The sequence below is a fragment of the Drosophila novamexicana genome, unplaced genomic scaffold (assembly GCF_003285875.2).
Source record: "Drosophila novamexicana strain 15010-1031.04,08,12 unplaced genomic scaffold, DnovRS2.1 tig00000820-arrow-pilon, whole genome shotgun sequence".
Taxonomy (NCBI): Eukaryota; Metazoa; Arthropoda; class Insecta; order Diptera; family Drosophilidae; genus Drosophila; species Drosophila novamexicana.
Genome location: NW_020824828.1, coordinates 245,050 through 267,709, shown reverse-complemented (window position 1 = coordinate 267,709; position 22,660 = coordinate 245,050). Strand labels below are relative to the sequence as shown.

At 41.5% G+C, this 22,660-nt stretch overlaps 1 protein-coding gene across 1 annotated transcript in view; it reads left to right on the top strand.

Moving 5' to 3' along the window:
* The window catches only part of LOC115764287 (rho guanine nucleotide exchange factor 10-like), a 58,799-nt gene that overhangs the window by 26,264 nt on the left and 9,875 nt on the right, over positions 1-22,660 (top strand). The window contains exons 2-3 of the mRNA XM_030707219.1: positions 21,229-22,196; positions 22,264-22,500. Of these exons, the coding sequence (XP_030563079.1) occupies positions 21,879-22,196; positions 22,264-22,500 (555 nt within the window). The 5' untranslated portion in view covers positions 21,229-21,878. The remainder of the gene's footprint in view (positions 1-21,228; positions 22,197-22,263; positions 22,501-22,660) is intronic.

Genomic DNA, 22,660 nt, shown 5'->3' with positions numbered 1-22,660 from the left:
AAAAGCGCTATGAAGCCAGGGTATTTATGCTTCGTGCCGAAGCTAGCCGTTCTTGCTTTTTATCTTTTCATTTCGATACTTACAATTTATACAATATACAAATTATGTTTACATGAGGTTTCGCATGAAAAAGTTATAATTGAAAAGGATTTTTTTTCGTTGGTGAAAACAATCTGCAAACTGCCGGAAAACTATATATATTTTATGCGTTTTGTTTTTATGTGTTGCCTCGCCTAATTTGTGTAAAATAAACTTTGGCGTCCGATCACACACACGCACACAAATTGTAGTGGGCAGAATAGATGTTGTTTGTATCTATGTTGCTGTGGCTTCCTGCTTCCTTCCATGTTTTCTGACTGACCACTTTTCGAAAACTTGTTGGCTTCAAAAAAGCCATAAAACATATTTTCTCATTTAAAATAAATAAATAATAATTAAACCCCAAAACTGTTTTCTTTGGGTCTTGTGTTTCGATGATATGTATTTATGTATATGGCAGCATTGTAATTGGGACTTCCAGTTAATTTTAACTAAAGCAAAACATTCTGGTGTGTTAAAATAATTGTTTTTTTTTTTTTTGTACTTGCAATTTAAACAATTAAAAGTGCTCTAGGCGGCAGGGCTCGACCAGGAGACGCCCTGAACCCCGCCCTGAGCTGCTGTCACAAACATTCTAACCCCCTCCTTCACATACGCACACTAAAGCACGCACGCATGCAGTTTGTTGCGGCTGTGCTGCTACCTCCCTTGGCCCCACACTATGGAAAATGCTTTCGAGATTAACTTCGGCTTTTATTGTCCAATCTTTGTGAAATGTTTAGGGTCAGAATTATGGCATGTAAAGCCAAAGAGTATGCATCAACAACTGGGCTTCTTTCTGAGGGAAGGTACTCAAAAAGTGAAATACTTATTCTGGATATGTTATACTATACGAGAGTATAGTGCAAATCAAATTTTGTGCCCCTATGTACTAAAAGTTCCGAGATATGCACAAAATTGAATTTTAATATCGATTTTATGGCATCATGGCTTGTTATAGATGTTATAGATAGAAGAACCCACATTTAAGTCTGTTGCTCCTATAGATTCAGACGGACATGGCTAGGTCGCCTACAAAGGACAGTTCTAATTCGAGTGAGCAAATCAGAAAGTTATGAGTTTCGAGTGAACAAAGTATTTGCCGTTGCCTCGCGACAATTAGTAACGAGTATTTCCTGGCAATGACACTGAGAGAATCGAGGCCGGGGTCCAACGATAGCAATCTGTCATCACGAATCTGTCGTCGAAGCCGTCGATAAACGATATTCAAAGCTATTCAACAGTGTGGAGCATGTTTCTGCTTGTGTAAACTGTTGCCTTTTTTTTTATTGTTCCATGTGGCAACTTCAATGTCAAAGTCGGGGGCGTTTCTCGTGGGAGTTTAACACGCAAACAATATACACAGCATGTATTGCAATCATTTTTTACGACAGCTTATGGACAGTTTATAATTGATTTTTACGCTCATTTTATGGGCTCCCCTGGCTGCATATAATTTAGAATGCAAATTCGAACGCAACTGAAACTCAACATCAATAAAAAATGAATATTGCAATTTGTCAACGTTGTTGGTTTTTCTGTTTGTCAGTAAACATATGTTTAAGCTATGCAATCAGTTGGCCGTTGATTATGACGCCATCCCCCTAAGCACAGGAGCGGGGGTTCAACAGAGAGCCATAAATTCTACCACCAAATAAAATATGCAAACATTTACGGAAACTGTTGGAGCATGCATATGACATGCAAAATGCTTTATAATAAAACACACAAAACAATTCGTAAACGGGTTTGAATTTTAAATGTTTAAAAATGTCACTCTTCATTGAGAATTCTTTAGTAAGCTTACATACAAATATATGTGCACCGATTAAAGCAAAAGGCAATTTGATAAAATATATCTATTTATTTATTTGTAACATATAGTAAATGGAGCTATTTATATAACATGATAACTCGATAAATCGGTTATATACATATATATATATATCTGCTTCAAATAGTTCTTTAAAGTCAAATATTTGTATAGTTTTTCCTTGCCAATAGATAGATTTATTTCAATATTCAACTTGCGATAAATAAATGTATTATATATATTTATGAATATACAAATTGCGGAAATGCCCCAGAACTATGAATCAACATGCATATAATGATATAATATACTCATTTGCTTATAAGACCCTGAGCATTAGTTCCACATGGCGATTGTCTTTAATCGTTTGATTTATGCAAGATTTTTAGCAGCTTTTAGCAGTATAATAACTTTCCTTTGTGGGCCAAGTATTGTGGTTACTTTGACTTCTTTTAGAATTCATAAAAAATAAATATTATTTTATTACCGCCCGAACTGCCCTCGTGGAGCAACAACAACCATTTGTGTATTGTTGTTGTATGCTGCATGTTTAATATGTTTGTCTCGCATTCAATTTGCATGTCGCCCACGGGGCAAAGAAAAGCGTGAAATATGTTAAGCGCCTTAGACACAAACAATGGCGCTGACATCGGAGCTGACGCAGCTCCTCAAACCTAAGCCGACAGCGGCTGCAAATTTATCTTACTAACTAAAAAGCGAAACCAGCCTACAACAACAACTACAGCAACAACAGCAACAGCAACAACGGCAATTTTCGCTTTCGTTTGTCGGCATTTTGGTGGCTTTTCATTGATTTTTGTTTTTTATAATTTATTTAATTTTTTTTACATTTTTTTTTTAATATAGCGTGTGGGCGCTTCCGCCCACATGCACCTGATGCAGCTTCATTGCTAGAAAACTGAACAAAAACTTCAGACTCTCGTTAAATGGCAGTTTTCTCAGTAAGACACAGGTATTCACGATGATATCAGCAAAAGTTTACTTCCGACTTATTAAGGCTATTTAACTGATTATTATCATTGATAAAATTCAATGAAAAACGATTCAAGCTGTCTCAATGTATAGTCTTTGAGGTTGTAAGAAGTTCTGCCTGTATTAAGAACTTCATGTTAAGGCTATCGCTGGCAGATGAGTTGCCTCTGTGTCTGTAGATGCAGTATTGCCTTGGGTGCAGAGTGTTGTAGCCAGTGCAGTATATGCAATAGGCACAATTGCAGAAGGCAAGCGACATATTATTAGGCGGGACACAATAATTTATATAAAAAATGTTATTCTTGAAATACACTTTTCATGATATACGGATGCATTTTGAATTATCTTTAAGCTATTCATTTGACTCAATCACAAACGACCTAATGCCTCGTCGTAGCGCACAAAGGCCTTACTAATATTATTTTAATTTATTTTCGTATATATGTATGTCGATTATTTTACGCTCGAAAATGTTGCATTAAAGCTAACCTCAAATTGTGTGTTTCCTTCATTTCTTTTCAGGTGAGTCAATGTCGCGTGCATTCAAACGAAACGATTGAACAGCTACAAAAAAAAACCTAAAAATTAAACCCATTGATTGTGAGCTGCGCATTCTAAGAGAACAACACGCGTATCTTAATTAGCTCATGCAACGTGTTTTCCACTTGTTGCATACAAAGCTTTCTTAGCCCCAACCGCAGCACAAACAAAAAAACAAAAAAAAAAACAGCTCGAGTTGAGTTAGTGCATCACGCACCTGCGTCAGGTACGTCTTTTCCAACTTTCCGGCAGCGTGTCCGCCTCGGGCTCCATCTGCGGCTACGGCCAGAGGCCTCCCGTGGCATTTGGCACGTTTAAATGTTTGCGCATTTGAAATGTGATATGCCATCGTGGCCGAATGAGTGTCGCGTTTGTCTCCGGTGAGCGGCGTTCTGACTGCCGTGTGACACACATGTCCGCCCAGCCCCCCGACCGCCCCTACTCCCTCGCCACTTGTAGCCCCCAGCCTGTTAATCTAAGTACACGCGCGCACACACACGGATAAGTTTTAGTTAACTGCCGCCCTGCACGTTGCGTTTGACTACAATACAACTTTGTTGTATTTCTGTTTTTTGTATATATATTTTTTTTATTGTCTCATGAGTGAGGAGCAGAACAACAGAACACACCCAAATGTAAGTTTCCATTACAACAACTGGCTGCGATGCGACGGCCCCCGAAACAACGCTTGTCGTCATGGTCTATTTGGCTTTTAGGTTTTCAACTTGGAATACTACAACATACTCAATTCCTCAATGTTTCCCTATTGTCGTGTTGTCGTTTTGTCGCTTGTCGCTTGGCTGTCAAAACATTTTGTGGGCGCGTTTGGCACAATGTTTTATATGCTTGCTCGCTCCGCTCAAAGAATGTGCTGTAAATTACAGGCACATTTTGAGTATGACCAAATTACTGGCAACTTCCAACTGCTAACAGCAGCACGTAGCAGTGCTCGAGTAAAGAGTGCACGAATCATTGACACCCTGTGGCTAGGTTAAGCGCAGACAGCAAGCTTTCAATGTCTCGCTTCTTCCACATTATGGAATATGCATTCTTAAATAACTGGAGTGTTCATTGTCCGATCTCAATAGAAATCATACGGTCATAATATATAATATATATGGAAAGAGTTGTCGTTTATCAAAGGTAAACTTGACCTGCCTACATCACAGTTTTAGCTTTCGCATTCCTCGAGATTGAGGCGTTTAGATCTGTACTGCAAATTGATGACAATGACTAGGTTAATCATTTGTGTTTAATTATTATTTGGGGTTACCCCTTTTAATCATTTTTAATGGTTACAGGGTATAGCAAACGAATGAACGAACGAACGAACAGTAAATTCATTTTGAAAGATTAACCGCCTTCAGCTAGGACTTTATGTATTGTGCGCCAGCCGCCCACCCCATGAGTGCGGAGATGCTTTTACTTGCTCGGGTCGGCTCGGTCCACAGCGAGCTGTAGCTAAATTTACCTTTTATAAGGACCCAGAAGCTGGTTGCTGCTCACAGCTGAACAGCTTAAAGGATTCTCTAGCGGCCCCTTTGCTTTTATTTAATAATAATAAAATTCGTTGCTTTCTTTATTTTTATTTTTTTTCGTGTTGCAGCGTTCGTGAACGGGGTGTGAGTCAAATAATATTGTGCGTCTGAGGGATTTGAAATCATTTTCTAAAATTACAACAGTCCTTGGCAATGGGTCCCTAGCATAGAAAGCTTTATTAAGCCCAATATGAAATCATTTTGCATTTTACAATGCGACTGCCAAAATTGGGAGCCCAAAGTTGTTACTGTTGTTGTTATTGTTGTTATCGTTGCGGTAGGGCACAGCTCAATCGCTGGAAATTCGTTCGGGCTAAATTGCTGAAAAATTGGCTTGTAATTATAATGGGAAGCAAAATAATCCAAACAGAGTTCAGGCAGCGATTTCATGCATCATTTCTCGCTCAAATAAGCCGGCCAAAGGAAACCCAAAGACAGCAACACGATCTCAGCTAAATATTTGGTCGGTTACTTGAATTTAGCTCTCGTGACGTATGAGCAAGCCGACTGGCAATGACCGCGTGAATATTTCTTTTTATTTATGCTAAATTATAGAGACCAAACTTAAAGGTCATTAATTAATGTCCTATTTTTAGAAGTCCTCCGCTCTCTTAGAGTGTGAACTCAAAGGCTAAAAGGCTGTCAAGAACGTATGAAAGCATTTTCATTTACGGCCGACCGTTGCCAGTTGGTAATGTTCCTAATTAAATGCCCTCAAATAGTGATATAAGCCTACATAATTCCATTGTACACTATCCGATGGCAGCTCTTTAAATAGCCATCAAGAGTGCGACCGCCTGTCACTTCAGCCGATTCCACTTTTTAAAACTGCTTATTGGCTTTGGCCCTTAAGTGTTCACAGTTTTTATTTAATATTCTCTCGGCTATTTTTGATATGGTCAAGCGGCTAATGGATTTCAAGAATTCTTTCATGGTGTTGCCATAATATTTGCGCAGGTTGGCACGACTTTGGCTTAATGTTTGATTTATGTCGAGGCGGAAAATAACAAACTTTCTAACCACTTACTGTTCATAAATATTGGAGCACATCCCATGTCGATGATGATGCTGATAAATGTCTGATTTATTATTTATCAGAAAAGCATAAAAATAAGTAATAAAGAACTTGCAAAAAACATGCTCAGCACCTGGCAAATGAAGGTAAACATTTTATGGACAGCGTAGGGCTAGGACGAGCTGGAAGTTTTCTTCTTCTTGATATGATGCGAATTATCAACATCCATAAGGATGACACATGACCTGTTATACACACCTTACCTATAAGATCAATTCGTTTATAGTAAGGAATAGACCAAGTGGCATAGACCGATTTGTTTTCAGCTATTAATTATACAGTATATATGCTGTAGATGTGTGTGCTACAGTGTTGTTATAGAGGCAGATATCAAATGGCCGTTCAGTTGTCACTGGATCTTATGATAATTAGTGGGCACGACTCTTATGTGTGCACACATTTAATCATTCACCCATTCCTGTGGAGGCACAAATTGTGTCATGCAAGCCGAAAACCGATGGCGGTGCAGAGAAACCGATCAGACTCATGATTTTAACGATGTGGAAAATGCCGCATTTGCATTTTCATTAACGCCGCCGCAGCAACTAATGAAGCTGTTCCGCCATTGAAGATCGCGTGGGCGCACATCCATGAATTATGAATGAGCTAAGCCAATCAGCTGGTCAGCTGGTCAATCGGTCAATTGGCCAGGCCAGCACAACAGTTACCCAAATGTTACCATATTATTTACACTAAGCCCCACTAAAATTGCATAATGCTTAAGCTATCAATTGGCTCGCGCTGGAACTGGCGAACGGTTTGTTCAGGCATTTAGCGCATCCAATCGTAGGCCAATTGCAGCATAGAAAATGAAAATATGCTAATCAGTGTGAAAAACCTGTTGCGTTTCTCGACTTAACATTGGCCCGATAGCACCGGCTCAGCAAGCCTTACCTGGCCTGGCGAGATGTTGTTGTAATTACCGATTACAAATTCAATTTGCGCCGACAGCTGCCAAGCCTGACACAACTAAAGATACCCTGCAATGCGTGTTGTCTGAGTGGACAATGAATGAAAACGAGAGCAAAACAGAAACTCTAGAACGAAATAGCAATCAAGAATTCTGGAAATACTCAATATGAAACTGGCCATATATAATTTGATAAACGTGCCAACTGATGTATCAATGGTATTGATTACATTCTCAGCTGTTCTTGCATATATAAATATGTGTACAATATACATTTCCTTAGATAACAACAAGTTCCATTACGTACTAGGCAGACCACAATACGTTGACCACAATCGCACGCCAAGCAAGTTGGCTTTGTTAGACCAGCATGAAAGGTTTCTGATTTATGTATGAATGAAGAAAACCCTTTTGTAGATTTATGACTTATATCTTTTTGAGAGCCTAGCAAGGGAGAAGCTGAGCCTTACTCTGGATTATAAGGGTGAAAAACAGCTTAACCTTAATCTCAGCCAAACCATTTCTTTTCGAAAAATGCTTTCGTTCCGATTCTTTGGAATATTTTGAATATATATCAACATTTTGTAGTTCCTAACGATAGCTTCTCCGTGCTCTAAATATTTAAAGGTAACTAATCTTAATAAATAATAAAATAATTATAATGAAGAGAATTGGTTTTTACATATGAGGAAACCTAGGTTCACGAACTGAAGCTTGGAACGAGGCATGACTTTCAGCCCTGAACCGAACCAGCGGAAACCAGGCTCACGAACCGAAACCTGGATCAAGGGTTCGGTTCAGGTCTCGAAGCAATGAGACCTGAACCGAACCAGCGAAAATTTGTGTTTTGGGTTCGCAGGCTAGGGTATATCAATGTGCATCTTATGCTTGACCTTTTTTGTACAGTGCGAGTTAATGCTTTACTTAGTGGAAGTTCCATTTAAGAGGCATAAGTCTTTAATTTAAGAGCCGCCACAAAAATTGTGCAACACTATTTGTATTTAGTACCTGTATATGCCTCTATGTCTATATGTCTGACGATTTCAATTTCATGCTTGCATTTGCGTTTGTGTGTCTGCGTGTTTGCATTTGATTTAAAGCTCAGCTGCAATTTATACGATTTGTTCAATCGTTCGAACGCACTTTTCCAGCCACCTGTTAGCCGGTTTGTTGTTTGTTAATGAATAATGGAAATAAGACTTGTTGCAGGTACATATGTATCTGCTTTTTGCAGTTTGCATTGTTCATTTGACATGTTTGGTGAAATGCCTAGCCCCATCTCTGCCCCACAGCACTTTTGAAGTCAACAACGAATCTGATGTTTATGTTGATAAAAAGTAAGCGGCCATTTGTTGTTGTTGCTGTTGCTGTTGTTGTTGTTGTTGTCGAGTGTGGCTCAGGTATGCAACTGCAGTTAGCATTTACCATTTACCATTCATTTTGTCTGCGCACAGATACACATACGTATGGATACAGGTACAGATGCCACTTGACGATAATCCCCTTGTGTCGTTTTTTTTTTTTTAACAATCGATCGAAATCACGCATTTCATGCGAGTGCTTAAGTACTTTGAATACTTTTGTTAATTTATGATTTCTGGCGCCTCGTTTAAGTGTGTGCGTGTTTTTTCCCCCCTTTTATCGCTACTGATAGTTAATGCCAGCGAAATTGAATTCTTTTACAAATTAAAGCAGAGAACCGCCCACAGCTCGCTTATGTCTGGGCCATTTGCCAGTCGGGCCGGCCGAGTTGCGCAATCCATTTGGCTAGAGGCTCTTTACAACTTCTCAAGGTTGTGCGTTACACATTTGGTTTGTTTACATAGTTGTTGTTGTTGTTGTTGTTGTTGTTGTTATTATTACATTTGCCTGTTGGCCACATGCGGTGCGCACTCTCTAACTCACGTCGTCGAGTGCTGGCAGCGCTGGAGGAGAACCTGGAAAGTTGCATGCAGTGCACAGGTGGCAGTTGCAGTTTGTGTTGCAGTTGACAGGCAACTGGGTGGCAAAAACACAAACACATACACACCGCTGACCATAAAGGTTAAGTGGCTAACCTATGTGGCAACACATTTCGGCCAGGCAGTCAGGCATTCAGGCCGCACGCAATGGCCCCAACGGCGCCGCTGGCGTTGCCAAATTAGGGTCAAGTTTGTCGCCTTTGCACGTCAGCGTCATCGTCGTGTGTTGCAATCTGGGGCTGCCGCCACATGTCGCATTGACCCAGCACCAAAGAATCAATCATGTAAAAACTATCTCCATCTTAATTTAAGTGTATCTCTGGCTCTGTGGCTGTTGTCGCTGTGACAGCTTCTGCGCAGCGGCAAAATTATCGCAATATGTGTCGCAAATCCATTAATGAATATTAGCAAAGATATTTTGTATATGTATGCATGTTGTGTATGTGCGTGTGTGTGTATGTGTGTATTTTGGCATTACTCGGCGGCTTTAAATAGCCGACAACGAAACGAGTTTGCTTAGCTGACTATATTTATTATTTGAATTGACTTGATTGTTTTTGTTGTCGTTGTTCTTATTGTTATAACATTATAATACCCTATCCAAATACAGTCATAGTCAGTTTACAGTAGATTAGGCTAACAGCTGATACATGGAATCGAAAATTGTTTATAAATATACATATTTCATATAGTTCCCACAGTTATTAAAAAAAACATTTTACTCACGCAAATAAATAATTTAGATTCCCGGCTTTGGCCAGGCCTAGTATTGTTTAATCTTCAGTTTTCACTCATTTTTCGCAAGAGATGGTGGATTTTGATGGATTTGAAAGCTATTAATGTGAAATGTTGAACTTTTACTTTGAGCTATTCTTTGATAAATGAGCCGTAACAATTACAGAGTATTAGTTAGTCACTTTATATGCTTGCTCTTTATTGTTTCTATTACCTTTTGCCGGGTGACATTTCGCATTTGAGTTGCCCCAAGTTGTCCGAGTCGCTTAACCTGTTGCCAAAACCTATTAATGGCATTCATTTGGCGAACGCCACCCGCCCATCTCCCCGGTGCCCGGTCCAGCGCCAGCCACAGACAGCTGAACTCAGCTAGGTATTCAATTAAGTGTTAGTTAAGTTTGCCGCTCAGTTCAGTCATCGTTCGTTTGGCGGAAATGTGAAACAAATGTGATCATGACTACCAATTAGGTGAACGAGGCTGCTGATCATACATGTATATATATACATATATATATCTTAAATATATATATATATATAATATTGACTCTCATATAAAGCGATGATGTGATCAAGGACTGCAGAAAAACATTATATTATAGTGCTTAACCTATTGATAATAATACTAAAATGTATCGAAGTTATGTATAAAGAAAAGATGTCAGCTCTGATTTGGACCCAGGCTAGTTTGATTGTTTATAACTATTACTTAAATTTTTAAAGTATGATTATAATGTAATAAGCTGATGATCTTTACTAAAAATACACGCGACTTCCGCTTGGCCACCAGCTACAACAGATGGCCAGCAACGCACTTTTCTCTAAAAGCGGCAACAACAACATAAAAATATTATTGGGAAACGCTCCCAAAAACAACAACAGCAAAAATAAACGTTCGAAAATTGACATGCAAATCGAAATGGAAAGCTAGAAAAATGCATATGGAATGGAAATGCATGTAAAACATGAAAGAAGATAACAATGAGAAATACCAACAATATCAACAACAACATTAACAACGGCAGCAACATCAACATTAACATTAACATTAACAACAACAACAATTCATACATGATCGAAATTTAATATTAAACATAGCAAGAGCTATGGGGAGGCTTTGAGTTTGGGCCGTGGCTAAAGTTGGGGACAATAATGGGAATGGGTAAGGGCATGCGTATGGGTATGGGTTAAGGAAACATTGTGCCTGGTGGGTGTGCGTTTGTGTGTGCACTTTCCAAAGATAAAATTATGTGTGCAAGATCAACGCTGAGGCTGAGCAACAAATGAGTGTGGCAGTGGGGAGAAAAGCGGGAGACAATAACAAACACAGATACGAAGAAAGAAGGAGAAAAAAAAGACGCGTAAACAAAGTCGACAGACGAAGCCAAAGCTGCGTTGCAGTTGCAATTGCAGTTGCATTACCATACGCAGTGGAGGGCATTGGCTCGGTCCTAGACTGAAGCTAAAGCTGAAGTTGGACGAGCAGCGGGTGGAACTGGGCGCATAGTGCGTGTCTGCCGCATGGCAACTTCCTCAAAGTTAACCAGACACGACACGCACTCTGAAGCAGGGCCTCGGACCAAGGGCTGAGTGGGGCGTGGCGGAGTTGATGCTGTCAACCGCAAAGTTTTGACATTTGGTTGCATTTTGTCTTTGATATTGAGCTGCGATTGGTTCACGTAATAACGGGAAGTCGCACTCACCCTCACACACACACACAACAAACACACACACCCAGCTCGTGGCAGATCAAAGCCACTTCCGTTGCGGTTCGATTAAAGTCAATGAAATCGAAATCAGTTTCAAGATTCAATTGAAAGTAAACACTTGACAATTCCTGATCTTTGATCATTCATCGTGATCTTTTAATTGTCAAAGCGAAACGCAACCTTTCAGCTATCATTATCAGCCATGACAGCAAATTGCTTACCCGTCTATAGATCATAAAAATGTACTTATTACTTGACGAGCTAATGCTATATTAAAATATATCTTATGATGAGGATTTTGATACTAAGCAAAATATATGTCTTCTCCTCGTCTTAAAGTTTATGTTTACCCCTGTAGCCAAGGCGAATTAAGAAATTTTTTTTGTTTTTATGTGCCACATAATGTCTTAGTTAACTAAGCCCAATTTCGACCAAGGGGTTAAATTTGATCCCTACCAAAATATATCAAATATGGTTGGGTAAATCCCAAGTTTTTTATGTTTTGGAAAGTGTTTTTAAAAGTGTTTTATTTCCATTCGGTTCGAGCTTTGATTTGTCTTTTTTTTGTTTGACAACTGTTTTGTTTCTAGAATTCGGTTCATAGTAAAATTAACTTTGGTGCAAATCGATTTTGTTTTGACGATAACTCAAATATATAAGTCGGTTGGGAGATCGTACAGCTTATTCTGTAAGGCGTTTGTCGTGACAAACTTAAGGCATAAAAACATATCGTATGTTAGTTCGAAACGTGGCAGATTCCTGCTGGTCTTGACTTTGAGTTCTTGTTTGTAGTTTGCAGCTTTTATAAGCAACTTTTGCTTTTAATGGCCACTCGATTGTTGGCTGGGGCCCACCTGACCAGGTAGTTGATGTTGTTGCCTCTGCTTGCGATGCTGCAGTTGACTTTCACTTTGAACTTGCGCGCATTCTTGGCAACTGCAAATTGATGTTGCACTTCGCTTTTTCCAGCTGCCTTTGCCGGCAGTTTTTTCCTTTGCATTTTTCGAATAGTTTCGATCGACTCGCTTTTGTTCAATTATTATTATTGCTTATTATTTTATTAAAGTCACATCAGAGCACAGCGGCTAAGGCGAGTGCCAGTTTTAGTGATTGCGCCGCCAGCCAGCCAGCCATCCAGCCAGTCTCATCAAGCAGCCTCATAAATTATGTTGTTGGCCATAATTATAGCTTTTTTTGTTTTCTTTAAGCGTAATAGCCGAATGGGAAACAACAAAAACAAAAATGTTTATAAATGTGCGCAAATTGCCGGCTGCCGACAGCTGACAACAAAATTTATGTAAATTGCAATTACCAAATTCGAGTAAGAAAGCGACTCTTGATGCGAGCATCAATGTCCCATGTCCGCATTTTCATATTCAAGTCCAAGTCCCGACTTGCAGCAGTTCGGCAAGATAGGCATCTTCGCATCTACGCTCTCTAAGTCCAAGTCCATCTTCGCAGTCTTATTCCATGTCGTTACTGGGCCACTGCGTTTACGCGGCGGCAACAACAAACACAACAAACTAAAAAAAAAAAAAAGTCGACCGATCTCTGATAAGCGCCAATGAAAGTGAAACCGTGTCACACACACACACACACACACAGAGACACTCACAGCCCTATATTTGTTATATCTGCATTTGTATTTCTTGTGTATAAATATCATAAATAAATAAAAACGCGCTGGCAAACAATCAAAAGGGCAAATGCAGGCCGTCTGGCAAACTGGTAACGGGTGGGACAGGCGGAAAAAGCGGGGCTACGACTCCGTTTGATAAGAGACCCAACAGAAAATTCAAAATAAACACAAATACGACAGCTAAAAAAACGAAACTTGTCCGCTCACATTTCGCAATGTTGCATTTCCTTTTGTCGTCTAACAAACAGAAAAATAGGCAAGACTGTTCGTCTTGCAGATACCCCGTACTCTGGTCTGAAGCGGCGCAACTAGTATAAATATAAAATATACCAAATTCAAAGCAAATATATTATAAAAGAATGTCTACATCTAAGAAGAAGCGGAAAAGTTAAAGTCGGCCGCAGCTGACTGCGGAATATTCTACTAAGAGTGTGATTAGCGATTAAATTATTAACATGGTATGAAAATCGCCTTTCTATGCGATTTTCATGTATTCAAGTAAAGTTATTGTATGTATCTGTCATGTTGGAATGGAACAATTTTACTTTTATAAAGCCTCATTTATTAAAAAAAAGGTTTAACTTATTAAAAAATCATTGTAAAATCTTTGCAAACATGGCTGCCTTTTGTAATATGTTACATTTGTTTTGTTCATTTTAAATTTTATAAAGGGACTCGGATAATAACAGAGAAAATTCCCTTCAAATACAACTCTGGACGCTTCAAAGCAATAGTACAGACATATTTAAAAGTGAACAAAACATTGACTCGGTTTCAATGTGCTTCACGCCCCGAACATCCTAGCTAGCTGAACACGGCAAATTTAATTTTAAAGAGGGCTCAAAGCCAGAGGGCACCCCCTACAGCCATATATAACAGCAAAAGCAGCGGCTGCTGCTCGCAGCCTTTTCAAGTCCTGAAGCGCTCTTCCTGTCGGCGCTGGCGTTGGCGTTGGCACTTTGCCTTAGCCTGGCTAAGGCGAGCTACCAAAAACCAACAGAAACAACACCAAAACCCAAAGCCCTAAGCTCAAGTTATGCAGTCGAGATTGCTGCTGCTGCTGCTGCTGCTGGGGTATGTAGTGAGAGGGGGGTGCTAGTCAGTCCACTTGACGTCGCCGCATTGTTTGCAGCTCAGCGCCCGCCTATAAATAGTCAAAGGCATGTGGCATTTAAGGGCCCACATTCACATGCATCTAGCATCGCTCGACTCTTCTATCGGCAGCCGGGGAGCATCTTTTTCTTGCTCGAGACGAGTTTCCTTTTAAAAAAACGTCAAGAAAATTCCTTAAAATAGGTAGCGAAGCCAAGAGCTGTTTGTGTATGTGTGTGTGTGTGTGTGTGCCATTTTGCATGTTCTGCAGTTGCAGTTGCAGTGGCAGTTGCAATGACAGTGGCACTGGCAGTGGCACTGGCAGTGGCAATTGCACGGGCACCAGCAGCAGCACGGGCAAGTGTCTATCCAGCCTTAAGTAGACGCAGCGGCTCTGCGTCAAGTTGGCAAAGGAATTGACTTGCGCTGGGCCCGGACAAGGGTCTGTTCTATGCATGATGCTGCTCTGGTGTGTGTGGTGTGGGGTATTGGTGAGGGGGGTGAAGAAGGGTGGAGGAGGGTCAGTCAGTTCAACTGCCAAGCTGATATGCAGTGGCATGTCTGTGGCATTTTGCTGGCCCCAGCAAGTTGCATGCGACGCAAACAGTTTAATTTGATTCCGACATTTTCACATGCCCAAGGTATCCAATCAGAGTTCAGCTAAATAATTCATGTGGGACACATTGCAACTAGCACGTTGCAACGTTGCACGTTGTACGTCGCACGCTTCTCTAACGGTACGTGGGCTGTGCCAGTGCTACTAGCTCTCAATATGGATGCAAACTAGACCACAACTTGGTTTATATAGAAGCCACCCATTGTTAATTATTGCTAATTAGGCTCCATTCACCAATGAAAGTTGCTAAATGGGGAAGTTGGCGCTCGTGTGTGTGTGTGTATGTGTGTGTGTACGCGCGCATGTGTGTTTGCGCTTGTGCGCCAAGGTCAACTTTGGCCACATTGTCTGTTGTCAGCCACTTTGGGCTCATAGTTTATGCATGAAGTTGCCGCAACGACTAAAAGACAACCAATGGAAAATTAAGGACAATTTCAAGCGTGTGGCACACGTATGGATTGAGGTTTTTGTTGAACCCAGACGCCCCGTAGCTTGATTACAGAAACTATAGCAGCGCATAGAAAGTTCAAATTGGGCCAAACGCACAGCTACTTTTCACAAAAACAACATATATAAACGGAATCCAAGCGAGCTTAGCGAAAGGGAGCGCTGTGCTGTGCGGTCACGTTCTAATTTCATGTAGCTTTTTAAATATATCGACGGTCAAGACTGTGTCGATTACGGGCCGTCTGGCTGCTGCCAATAAACAGGGTCAACATTAAAAGCACAACATCAGTAAGTATTAAGAAGGGTGCAGTTGTTGGTTATCATATGATAACCGACTGCACAATACTCTGTTGACAAAAACAACGTAAAATAAGTCGAGAGCAACCGATTGTCTAATGCTCCTTCACAGCCAAAAAACAATTCATAACTAGTCTTCATTTCAAATTCGATCAATTTAATGAAGATCGCATTTTGCTATTTTTGTAAGTTAAGGTTAGCATCAACCATATTTTGTGCTATATTCTAGTATATGAAAATATGTGCGACTTGCAATAAAATGGCAATCATAAATTAAAAATTTAAATGTTTCATAAAACCCTAAAGAATATATGAAAAACCAAGGTTTGACTTAAAATCTAGCTGTATTGCATGTCAAAAGCCAAGTTCACGAAGTGAACCTAAAGACAACGAACCGAACCACTTTTGGGTTTGATCAGTAACCTACCTGTCAAATTATAGGAATCTGTAAAATAGTTGTACATGTATATTCGAAGTCTCTGGCTAGTCCAACTTCATTTTCATTCGAACAATGTACAATTTAATCCACTGGGAACAGACCATTTGCAGGCTGCTGGCAAAAGGTGTTTAAAATCAATTTTAATTGCTTAAATCGAGCATTTGATTTCGTTGCCAATTATAGCCGAACTTTGAGAGGTGCCTGCGCCTGGCTTCTGTTGCTGGCAAACAATTTGCAATTCTATTAATGAAGTCGTTAAATTGCACAAGTTTATCACTTGCCAGCGACTTTGCACATCTGTAGGGGCTCAGCGCATCGCTAATTTCTAATTGACTTGTTTTGGCCTGGTCTGGCCTGGCCTGACTTATCGCCTGACTAGCTAATGCTGATGCCATTTATTATTAGCCCGTGGATTAGGTGGTTGCATCTTTATTCCATTCGTTCTGGCTGACACAGTTTCAGTTGTAATTTCCCACTGCACATGATGTTGATTCGCATTTGAACACATGTGTGCCACATACATATTTCTGTACATATATATGTACATATTCTGGATGCGGCTTTCCCTCCAGCGGTGTCTCAGTCTTGTGGCTAATGTGTACTGTGTTTGTTTTTTTAGTTTTGCATTTCGTTCATTTTCCATAATGTATAAGTACAAATACATATATGGCACCTAGCTGTATATTTAATACATATTTAATGTTGTTTTTGAAAACAGATAATTGAAAACATTATTTTATTTTTAATAATTTAGGCAACTCCTTCAAATATATATTCTGATTTTATTGAAGGGTGTATAAAATATATGCATTACATATAATTTATGGTTTTGTTCGCTTAGCTGCTTTGCTGCTTGACGCGTTACGATTCGCAACCAGTTTAAGCATCGAGCAAGTGACAAGGTAAAAACTAAGCAACATTTACCTTGAGGTAGCCAATTTAATATTGGTGTAAGGCTAAAACGACTTGTCATATAAATAAATAATGAAATACAACTAATTAAAGCTCAAGCAACTACGCATCACACACTTAAATAGCTCATTCCATGGAGTAATGGGCAGGCATTATAAGTACGATAAGTTTACCATGGGATTATGTCTGACGCAAATATGCGCTGATGCCTGCTTTCTATTTTTCATATACTCAAGATTGTTGTGCACCCACACACGCACACTCGCACACTCGCACTCATAATTATGTGAGTGGATAAGGCAGTTGGCATTTCATGAAGTTTCTATTGCCGCAAGCACAGCTTCTTGGGCGACCTACCCAACAAATCCGAGCCCAAACCAAACATCCCGACATCTTCTGCTCGGGTTGCGTGTGTGATTTACATTATAATAATTAGTTTATGGCAGAGGCACGCGCTGCTCTGGCAACGTCATCAAAATTGCAAATAGAAAGCAATTTCCACACTTATTATACACACGTGTGACGGAGTGAGCATGGCAGGAACTTCACGTAATGAGATCCACCTAACCAAGCGAGCAGCTCTTACGCCCACCATTTGAAGATGCCTCCCTCTAAAAACTTGGCCAACTTGGTTAAGCTTATGCGCTGGTTAAAGTGCATGTGCGCCGCATGCTTCTCAATTTTAGACACACACGAAATTACTTTGAAACTCGTGCCGGCAAGTGGCGAGTATTTGGCTTGTGGCCTCATTAGACCGCATGTTGCATAAAGCGCAGCAGGTGACTTTCGCCAGTGACAAAGCCGGGAATTGCGATTGCCATTGGCATTCAGTGGCAAACGCTGTCAAACTGTGCTAAACTGTGTGGTAAAAACTTTGAATCTCCTTCTCTCCTGCCTGATGCCTGGCTGCAAATGACAGCGTTAAGAGTGACCTGCATTCGAACTGGCCGTATAATAAATATTTACGCAAATGCAGACAAGCTTGTTCAATCTGTTAGAGCCGCGCTAAAAGCCAATTGGGTGCCAACTTTGTGGCCACTTTGCGCTGTCATTTCAATTAGTCACAGCTTCTAAGCTTGTCCAAACCTCATATGCTTGTCATTTACTGGAAATACCCTGTACCTGTTAAAAAAAAAAAAAAACAACAAAAAGAAAGGGCAAGCTGTTGTTTTGCAAATGTATGTTAAATGTCAAAAAAGAGTACCCAATAACCACGTATACATCATTCTCAAAATTCTCATCGCTTTGTTAGAAAGCTTCATTAAAGATAATGTTTATTAAAAATAGTTCTTTAATACTTTTGACACTTCAGTTAAGTAAAAAATAAAAGATCTGGCATAATTAATTCTTTTTATTAAATGCTTTTATAATGAGTGGCCTTCTATGCGATTATCATTATCCTCAATAAGACTTGAAGTAATCTACTGCATTAGAAATGTGTGCTTGAAATATTCAGGCACAGGATGCAGGGTACCTGCCCGTCGGACACACTCAGTTGTTGTAGAGTATATGAATTTCGCATTTATTTTCGCTTTCAGTGTGGGCTGTGCTGAGCTGCCAAACAATGAAATATAATTTGTATAATTTAAGTAAATGCCCGGAGTCATTAGCATTTCTGTGTGCGTTTCTTCTGTGGGCATTCTGTAGACGCGTTTAATGAGGCTCATTAATCACGCCAACCAATTGCAATTCGACCGAACTAAGGAATAAAAAACTGTCAACTCAACTGACTTTGACGGCATGTCCAACTGACAGACTGACAGACTAACAGACAGGCGGACTGGCTGCGTGGCGGACTGGGTTTGTTATGCAAATGGTGCGTTTTTGCCACCTCCGCGACTCACGTGGCGTATGATTAATTTTTATAAGTTTTTTGTGCAAATCGACACGTTATGCAAAAGGAGTGGAGGTATAGTGCACAGCGCGTCCCAGGAGTTGCATTTGATCATAATTAATGTGCAATCGTCGCGGCCGCGGCCGCAACACTGCGTATACGTAATCTGTTCGAGCGTTGCACAACCAAGCAGAAAGAAAGAAAACAAAAAAGTGAAACAACACCAACAGCCACTGGTCACCACTTGTGGGTTGACTAAAATCAATTTGCCTGTGTGTGGGCTGGCGGACTGATGAAGCATGAGACAAGCCAACAAATCTCTTACAATATATATACTATATATGTATGCACAAATATTTATATAAATATATATATACATATATATATTTGTGCTGGGGCGGCGACTTTGGCCGCTGCTCTCGGCCAAGGGCAGCAAAGTTAGCTAGCTAAGGCAAACCCACAGAGCCGCACAAGTCATGTCACCACCAAGAGTACAGCGCAGCCTTGCACCAAAGAACAAGAAATGAGCAGAGCAGTGTCTAAGTCCATGCGGCAGACTGGGCGTATGCGCAATGTCAAGTTTGCCCGACAATGGCTGCTGCCTCGCATTTGTGGTCTTTGCATTCGCATTCAATGCATTTTTATTGGCCACAGCAGCCTGTTTTATTGTTTTATTATTTGTTTTATTGATTTCGCTAAATTCAGATGTAAGACGGGGATCGAAGGTTGCATTTTTTACCGAATTATGTGTCTCAAGGCGTGCAAAATATGACTGATATAAAGAAGAGCACAATAATGCCAGTGAGCTACTTAGTACTTCATACTTTTTCACATCTTATCATTATCTCCTGTTTTTATCTAACACGTTCAGCCCATCTTGGCAAGAGATATTTAAAATTAATTATGAATTTAAACCAAAGTCACAGCACTTCTTACTCAACACACTGAAAGCTCATTTTGGCTATATGATAATCAAAATATATACATAAACTTCGGATGTGTTCTTTTTCATACACGCACACAGGCACACACACACACACACACGCACAGCAATCAAATTAAGCTCTGGTCCCAATCAATTGAATGCCTTTCGAAAGACGCCAAACTTTTGCCCATTATGAAGCCGAAAAGTATCAACATTAGTACTAATATGTATACGAGCGAGAGTAGCCGTAATGGCTCGACTGCAAGATACCCAGTAACAGGAATAGCAACAACAGTCGAAAAGCAAACCCATTTAATGTTCACTTCAGCTTTTAGGTCAACTGTCAGCTACATAAGTTTGGGAAAAGCACGAGTAGCAGACGTACATGCCCTTTGCATTTAGTTGCGGTACAGGGTATAGCTAAACGCATTGGTTGCTTTCAATATGCGTTGGGTTCCTAATAAAAGTTACACAAACTCAATTTTGTAAAAGCGGGTTTTTGCCAAATGGTTAAAGTGCTGCAGATGAGAGTGACTGGGGGGCGAGTAGAGGTAGCCTGCCAGTGGCAGCCACTGTTTGCTTTACACAAATACAAACACACACACTCACACCCACACGGACGCACACTCTCATATGGCAGGCTGTTTAAGATGCCTTGAAATTGGCAAATATTGGTCTGCCGGCATTTATGTTTGTTGCCCACGCTGTATCCGGCCATTTTGTGGCGCAACTGTCGTATCTCTTTGCCACACTACATTAAGGGATTGCCACGCCCTTGGTAAAGGACAACAGGACCAGTTAACTCGCAGTTATCGCATTGTTTACTGCATGATTAATTATGGCCACGTGAATTGGCAGCAATCTCAGCGCCAATTGTTATGTCCCCATATATTGTTCTTAATATTCTCGTTGTTCTTGTTGTATTGTCTGTCACGGCATGGCTTGTTGTTTGTGTTTTCGGCATGATAAATCTGCTAATACTATGTGTGGCTGTGGTTGTTGTTGTTGTTGTTCTTGTTTCTAATACTGTTGCCGCGCTGCTTGTTGCTGGTGCTGGTTATTGGTTGCTGCTGCCTGTGGTCATGGCCACTTCAAAGAAGCCCACGCAGCTTGCCGCCGGCGCTAACGAGCTACGATCGACGCGACAACAGTTCTTGAGCTTGGCCTGCTCAAAAAAGCAAATCGGGTATATTACTAAAAGCCTATGTCCGTCTGTTTGTCCGTCCGTCCGTCCGTCCGCATATTTATACATATACATAAAAGAGTATGTCCTGACTGACTGGTGATCAAGCCACAACTCAATCCCTAAGAGCTACAAGGCTTGACTTTCAAGTGGGACATAACGTGAAGTCCCTCCCAGGATAGGGTATGGCCCAGTCGGATTATTCTAACTACAATGCTCTCTTTGGTATAGCGTCGGCAATGGCTTTGATGCTGTGCCCCTGCGGGCAGCCCACGCATGCTACTGCACATGGCCAAATGGTTGTAAGCTGTTGAGCTTCGTATTTTCGCGCGCCTGGAGCCAGCCACTTGGCTTAATCCAACTTGCGTTAAACTGCCGCCTTTTAATTGCCAATCATTGCGAACATTAGCGGATGGCGTCATCAGCCAGTCAGCCAGCCAATCAATCAACTAAGCCCGTATTCATTCTTTTTCTGTATCGGATCTTATCTTACAGATGAAAACAAACTGAACTCCAGCTCATGGGAGGATACTTTGGCGGAGCCGGAACAACAAACACAGCAGTCGCAATCGCAGTTGCAGTCGCAGGCGCAGACGCATCAGACATCCTCGTTCATCACATCGCCAAGTCAGGGGATCACAAGTCAGAAGGCGAGCTTGACCACAGCACAGCTGCACAGCGCCTTTAGTCGTCGGATTGCTGAGCAGCAACAGCGCGCGAAGGGCTGCCAGATCAGCCAGCAGGCAGACAGCGCCACAATTGCCGGCGGAAGCTTCAGCGCCAACGGTGGCCAGGCTGCCGTTGGTGTTGGTGTCGGTGTTGGCAGCAGCGCGAGCAGCAGCAGCGAACGGGACACAAAATCACCGGGACGGGAACGCCGAGAGGCGCCCACAGCGAGCCACTCCGACGAGGAGAACTTTACAGAAGAGGAACAGACCAGCAGCAGCGTGAGTTCGTTAAGCGCTGGCAACCAACGCAATTCCCAATTGCGTTCCACCTTCAACAAGGCCAAGCAGCATTTGTCGTTTGACAAATGGCGCACGGCTGCCTCTACCAACTCGTCCTCTAGCGCAAACGCAAACACTCACTCCTCCGCCCAGCCGCAGTGCAGTCAGAGCGCCAGTAACGGCAGCCGCGACAGCAACATGATTATGCGAAGAGCTAGTGCCTGCACGATGCCCACCAGCTCAGGGGCATCGGCTCAGCGCGAGGAGAACACCGCACCCGGGGAATCGCCGGGCGGACGTCTTTCGCGTTGGTTCTCCATTCGACGTGGCTCCACACACCAATATGATGTGGGTGGACGCGATGGTAGGCAGTCTACGGCCTCTAGTTTTGACATACCGGACGCATCTGGCGCAGCCACGCCAAAGCCAACCACAGTGACAGCGACGCTGGACGCCGCCTCGCCACAGAAGCTGGCCAATCTGGGTGCCAGCAAAATGATGCCAGGCGTGCCCGAGGTAAGTCCACAAGGAATAATCCGTTACAAACAGTCAAATGCTTAACAAGTCACCAACTCTTTTTCAGTACGAGGATGATGAGAACTCCGCACCGGACAGCAGCCGCTTCGATATGGACCTGATGATACCGCCGGGCAGTCGGGCCAATGGCACCGCACGCACCGCCCATAGCCGGCTCATAGTGCCAATGCTGCCGCCGGCACCGCCCGGTCTATCCCAGCAGCAGCTCAAGCGGCGCCACATTGTGGCCGCCATCGTTCACAGTGAGAACTCATACGTGGCCACTTTACAACGTCTAGTCAATGTGAGTACTAATGCATATGAGTATGAGTATGAGTATGTGTATGAGTATGAGTATGAGTATGAGTATGAGTATGAGTATGAGTATGAGTATGAGTATGAGTATGAGTATGAGTATGAGTATGAGTATGAGTATGAGTATGAGTATGAGTATGAGTATGGCG